The 6,430-nt window shown below is 38.0% G+C and overlaps 1 protein-coding gene across 3 annotated transcripts in view; it reads left to right on the top strand.

The window, feature by feature from the left end:
* UMPS (uridine monophosphate synthetase) overlaps positions 1–6,430 on the top strand; it is a 30,654-nt gene that overhangs the window by 6,000 nt on the left and 18,224 nt on the right. The window contains exons 2-3 of one of the 3 annotated variants that reach the window (XM_081832551.1): positions 2,616–2,769; positions 5,321–5,518. In XM_081832551.1, the coding sequence (XP_081688677.1) occupies positions 2,616–2,769; positions 5,321–5,518 (352 nt within the window). Of the gene's footprint in view, positions 1–2,615; positions 2,770–4,846; positions 5,519–6,430 lie in introns of all 3 variants that reach the window. The other 2 variants (XM_081832547.1, XM_081832541.1) reach the window with 2 other exon arrangements.

Genomic DNA, 6,430 nt, shown 5'->3' with positions numbered 1-6,430 from the left:
AGTCGCTTAACCAACTGAGCCACCCAGGCGCCCTGGTGGTTTGTTTTTAAATTGAAGTATAGTTGGCACATAGTGTTATATTAGTTTCAGTTTCAAGTGTATAACATAGTGATTGGACAACTCTGCTTCCTGCTATGCTCATCACAAGTGTAGCTACCACCTGTCACTATTCCCTTTCAGTACCTTTAATTCCCATGACTTACTCATTCCATAACTGGAAACCTGTACTTCCCACCCCCCTTCATCCATTTTGCCCATTTCCTTGCCTCCTCCCCTCTGGCAACCACCAGGTCATTCTCTGTATTTGTGGGTCTATTTCTGCTTTTTTTGTTTGTTCTTTTGGTTTTTTTAGATTCCACATACAAGTGAAATCATATAGTATTTGTCTTTCTCTCTCTTATTTCACTTGGTACCCTCAGGGTCCATCCATGTTGTCACAAACGGTAAGATCTCATTTTTTATGGCTGTGTAATAGTCCATTGTGTATATATACTACATCCTCTTTATGCATTCATCTGTTGATCGATACATAGCTTGCTTCCATATCTTGGCTATTGTAAATAATGCTGTTGTAAACATAGGGGTGCACATATCTTTTCAAATTAGTGTTTTTGGTTTTTTGGATAAATACCCAGAAATGAAATTGCCAGATCATATGGTAGTTCTATTTTTAATTTTTTGAGGAACATCCATACTGTTTTTCATAGTGGCTACACCAATTAACATTCTTACCACCAGGACACAAGGGTTCCCTTTTCTCCACATTCTTGTTGACACTTGTTATACTTGTCTTTTTTTTTTTTTTTTTAAGATTTTATTATTTATTTGAGAGAGAGAGTGAGAGGGACAGCACAAGTTGGGGGGGAGGCAGAGGGAGAAGCAGACTCCCCACTGAGCAGGGAGCCCACCGCGGGGCTCCATCCCAGGATCCTGGGATCGTGACCTGAGCCAAAGGCAGACTCTTAGCTGACTGAGCCACCCATGTGCCCCTATTCTTGTCTTTTTGATGATAGCCATTCTAACAAGGGTGAAATGATACCTCATTGTGGTTTTGATTTGCATTTCCCTGATGATTAGTGATGCTGAGCACCTTTTCATATAGGTGTTGGCAATTTGTCTTCTCTGGGAAAATGTCTATTTGGGTCTTCTGCCCATGTTTTAATTGGGTTGATTGTTTTTTGTTACTGAGGTATGAGTTCTTTATATATTAGCCCCATATCAGATATATGATCTGCAAATATTTTCTCTGTTTATTCATTTTGTTGATGGTTTCTTTTACTGTGCAGAAGCTTTTTAGTTTGATGTAGTCCCACTTATTTTTTTTGTTGCCTTTGGGTTTGGTGTCAAATCCAAAAAAATCACTGCCAAGACATATGTCAAGGAGCTTACCACCTGTGTTTTCTTCTAGGAGTTTCATGGTTTCAGGTCTTACATTCAAGTCTAATCTATTTTGTGTTAATTTTTGTGTATGGTATAAGATAGCAGTCCAGTTTCATTCTTTTGCATGAGACTGTCCAGTTTTCCCAGCACCGTTTCTTGAAGAGATTGTCCTTTCCCCATTCATTGTATGTTCTTGGCTCCTTTGCCATAAATTAATTGACCACATAGGTTTATTTCTGGGCTCTGTTCTCTTCCTTTGATCTATGTATCTGTTTTTATGCCAGTTCCATACTCTTTTGATTACTCTAGCTTTGTAGTAGTCTGAAATCAGGGAGTATGATGCCTTCAGCCTTATCATTTAAGGTTGCTTTGGCTGTTCGGGGTCTTTTGGGGTTCCATACAAATTTTAGGATTGTTCTGTTTCTGTAAAAAAAAAAAAATGCCATTGGAACTTTAATAGGGATTGCATTGTATCTGCTTTGGGTAGTATGGACATTTATAATTCGTAAGCAAGGAATACCAGTGCATTTATTTCTGTCTTCACTTTCTTTCACCAGTGTCTTAAAAGTTTCAGTGTACAGGCCTTTCACTTTGGTAAAATTTATTCCTAGGTATTTTATTCTTTTTGATGCAGATTAAGTAGTATTGTTCTCTTAATTTCTCTTATGAAACTTTTTAAAAAATACTTTGAGAGAGAGAGCATGAGCAGGGGTAGGAAGGAGAAGCAGACTCCCCACTGAGCAGGGAGCCCGACCCAGGGCTCCATCCCAGGACCCTGAGATCATGACCTGAGCCCAAGGCAGACTTAGCTGACTGAGCTACCCAGGTGCCCCGAAACTTTTTAATAAAGACTTCTTTCAGTCAAAATATAGTTAGCAGGTATAAAGAAAGGTTTAAGATAGTCAAATCATAATGGATTACTAAGGGAAGCTGGGAGGACTGGGAGCCATTCTTAGTCTTTGGAGTCAACATCAAAGCCTTCCCCGGCACATCCTGTGTTTGCCCTCAGAGCAGACCCTGAGTCATCTAGACAAGTGGGGTCATTCTTAGGTTTTTATATTTGTAAACTGGCATTTATAGAGAGGACCATTTAACAAAAAAAGGCATACATATTTTCTGATCAAGTTTGAGGCTACCTCCTGTTCGGTTATTACTGTCTTTAATGTTCTGTTAACATGATTTATACACACCATTTAAGAGAATAATACATAGTTTATGTGTTCATTTTCTTACAGGTTGCAGATATTTTATTCCAAACTGCCCAAAATGCAGGAATCCATTTTGACAGTGTGTGTGGAGTACCTTATACAGCTTTACCGTTGGCTACAGTTATCTGTTCAACCAACCAAATTCCAATGCTTATTAGAAGGAAAGAAACAAAGGATTATGGTAAAATAAAAGTATTATAAGCTTTAAGTTATACATAACCTGATAATGTTAGAATTTTTTCTTCTAGGCACTGATGTTTGTCAAAGTCACCTTGGATATTCTTCATAGGTCCTTTAGAATTGGTTAACTGTTACTGTAAATCACCTTCCTTTCCTTCAGATTCTAGGGGTACAACGTTTTGTATTGACTAAACAATGTAAAAAAGTGCACTTTTTTTGGTATTATATCTGTGAAACCTAACATTTTTAACCAGTCCTTCTCTCAGCAGCAGAATGTTCTAAGAGCACATACTTGCCTGGTATATTTATAATTTAAACTGCATAAAGAGAAATGCCACATAAAATTCTCTAAATGAAGATATATTTTCATGGGTCCTTCGCAGTAAATTATAAGGGTGTGTTTTATACATGTGAGCTTGCTTTTTTTTTTTAATAATTAACTTTTTTTTTTTTAAGATTTTATTTATTTATTTGAGAGAGAGAGAATGAGAGACAGCAAGCACATGAGAGGGGGGAGGGTCAGAGGGAGAAGCAGACTCTCCGCCGAGCAGGGAGCCCTATGCGGGACTCGATCCAGGGACTCCAGGATCATGACCTGAGCCAAAGGCAGTCACTTAACCAACTGAGCCACCCAGGCGCCCCTACATGTGAGCTTGCTTTAAAAACAAATCAGTCTCAGGGCTCCTGGCGGGCTTAGTCAGAGGAGCATGGGACTCTTGACCTTGGGGTCATGAGTTCAAGCCCTATCTTAGGTGTAGAGATTACTAAAAAAAATAATAAACTTAAAAAAAAAAATCAATCTAAAAATATTGGAACGGACTTCATATTTGATGACATTAAGGAATTAATGGGGTTTTTTTGTTTTATGTTGGTGTGATAATATTTCTGTTAATTTTTTTAATAGAGTCCTTACCTTTTACAAGATGCATTCTAAAAATTTTTTATGATGAAAATCATGACATCTGGAGTTTGCTTCTAAAAATTATGGAGGGAGGGAAGAGGTGGGGATGTAGCTGAAACAAGATTGACCATGAGTTAAGTGGTGAGGTATTTAGGGGGTTTGTTATACTTCTTTGCCTAGTTTTGTTTGAAATTCTACATTTAAAACAAAATATTTTTGCTGCTTGATGGCACAGTGTTTATCGGTATGGACCCTGCCCATAAGGAAACTATTGTTTCTATTATGTTTTTAAAAATATTTCTTAGAATAAGATCAGTAATTGTAAATATATATATAAGTATCATAGTCTTGTGTTCTAGTCTATCATAGTCTTGTGTTCTAGTCTAAGCTGGTTCAGTTCAATTTGCCAGTTCAAGGGGAGGAAAAGAATGGGGAAGGGCAGGAATGGTACCTGTGGTAAAGCTCAAACAGTGGGCAAATTGCTCACCAATTCTTAGGTTTCAACATAAGATAAATTTGATAGTGGAAACTAGAAAATGAATCTCTAGAAAATGAGTCTATAAAGTCTATAGCCTTACTTATTTACGTTTTGTAGATTATCTGCAAGTAGTCTATGGTGGGGGTTGGAGTGGGGAAGTACATTTACTCATTGCATTATATAATCCATAAAGTTGTAGTGATAGATCTAAATGGTTGTTGAATATATTTTCTCCTGAATTTATTTCTTCAAAAGGCCAGTTGTTTGGTTGATCTTGAGTAATGAACTTGTTTGTTGATGGAAAAAAGAAGGATTTCATTGATGGTACTGGGTTATTGTTTCATAACTTTCCTTCATCTAGGTTATCTTGCTTTAAGAAACTCCTATTTGAAATTATGATCGTGAACACATTAAGTGGTGCTTATTTACCCTATAAAGTAATTTGCTAGTTTTGCTGTAAATATTCTATATATGTAACTTCGACAATTTTCAGTAGGGGAACACTGAACAAAATGGTAATCATGGCTCATTGAAGATTTATCAGGAATAAAGGTAAAGTAGCTCTAAAGTAGATTATCAGAAAATAAGATTCAATCATCCACCTCTTCATAAATACATGCCAAATTTATAATGCCAGATACATCTTGAGTTGGCTGAAATAATATACTTTTAAATTGAAATCAACATAATGTTTTCTAGGTACTAAGCGTCTTGTAGAAGGAGCTATTAATCCGGGAGAAACCTGTTTGATCATTGAAGATGTCGTTACCAGTGGGTCTAGTGTTTTGGAAACTGTTGAGGTTCTTCGGAAGGAGGGATTGAAGGTCACTGATGCCATAGTGCTCCTGGACAGAGAGCAAGGAGGCAAAGACAAGTTGCAGGCCCATGGGATCCATCTTCACTCAGTGTGTACATTGTCCAAAATGCTGGAGATTCTTGAGCAGCAGAAAAAAATTGATGCTGAGATGGTTGAGAGAGTGAAGAGATTTGTTCAGGAGAATGTTTTTGTGGCAGCTAATCATAACGATTTACTCCTTCCTATAAACAAAGCTCCCGGAGAACTCAGCTTTGGTGCACGTGCAGAGCTGCCCAGGATCCACCCAGTTGCATCGAAGCTTCTCAGGCTTATGCAGAAGAAAGAGACCAATCTTTGTCTGTCTGCTGATATTTCAGAGTCCAGAGAGCTGTTGCAGCTAGCAGATGCTTTAGGACCCCTCATCTGCGTCCTTAAGACTCATGTAGATATTTTGAATGATTTTACTCTGGATGTGATGAAGGAGTTAACAGCTCTGGCAAAACGCCACAAGTTCTTAATATTTGAAGACCGGAAATTTGCAGATATAGGAAACACAGTAAAAAAACAGTATGAAGGTAAGCACTATTTAGGAATCTGCAAAAATAGAAATTTAGCTTAAACTGCCTGAAGAACAAAAGGAAATGTTTTGACTCCCATCACTGAAAGTCCAGCCATAGAAGAATCTGTCAAGCATGGTTGGATCTAGGAGCTCAAGCACAAGTCTTTTGGACTTGCTTTCTTGTCATCTGTCAGCTCTGCTTTCTTCTCTCTTGACTTCTTTCTCAGGTGGGCACACTCCTCATGCCTACCCCAAACTAGTCACTCAGGCCTGGGTTATAGAATAGCTTTATTAGCTTAGTAATATATGCCCTGCCTCTGGTGATGTGAGGTTGTTAACTGTAAATTTTTTGAACTGAGCTCTGGTCGAAGGTAGTTTCCCCAAAGAAAATGGGTGTGCTGATGCCAGAAGAAAGGGATGCACGTGCTAGGCAGACAAAAATGACAGGCGTTGGCCTTGGCAGAAAACAATGAGTTCTGAATATTTGAAAAATGAAAGTTGCAGATATAGGAAACAATGAAATAGAAGTGTAAAGTTGTAACATTTGTTTTGGGCAAAAAAAGATCTATTGGTATACTTTTTTTGTTGTTAAATAGGAACTTAAAATAGAGCATATATTGGTTTAAAGAAAAACTGCTTAATTTTCTACCCATTCTATGGAAGTTTCTGTCATATTGTATAGGGCAGCTTTTTTTGCTTAAATAACAGGATAAAACGTTTATTGAAAGGTTAACTTTTTTTTTTTTTAAAGATTTTATTTATTTATTTGAGACAGAGAATGAGAGAGAGAGAGCACATGAGAGGGGGGAGGGTCAGAGGGAGAAGCAGGCTCCTTGCCGAGCAGGGAGCCCGATGCGGGACTCGATCCAGGGACTCCAGGATCATGACCTGAGCCGAAAGCAGTCGCTTAACCAACTGAGCCACCCAG

This window comes from Leptonychotes weddellii, chromosome 1, assembly GCF_054177405.1.
Source record: "Leptonychotes weddellii isolate Sample4059 chromosome 1, ASM5417740v2, whole genome shotgun sequence".
Classification (NCBI taxonomy): domain Eukaryota; kingdom Metazoa; phylum Chordata; class Mammalia; order Carnivora; family Phocidae; genus Leptonychotes; species Leptonychotes weddellii.
This window is presented reverse-complemented; position numbering and strand designations above follow the sequence as displayed.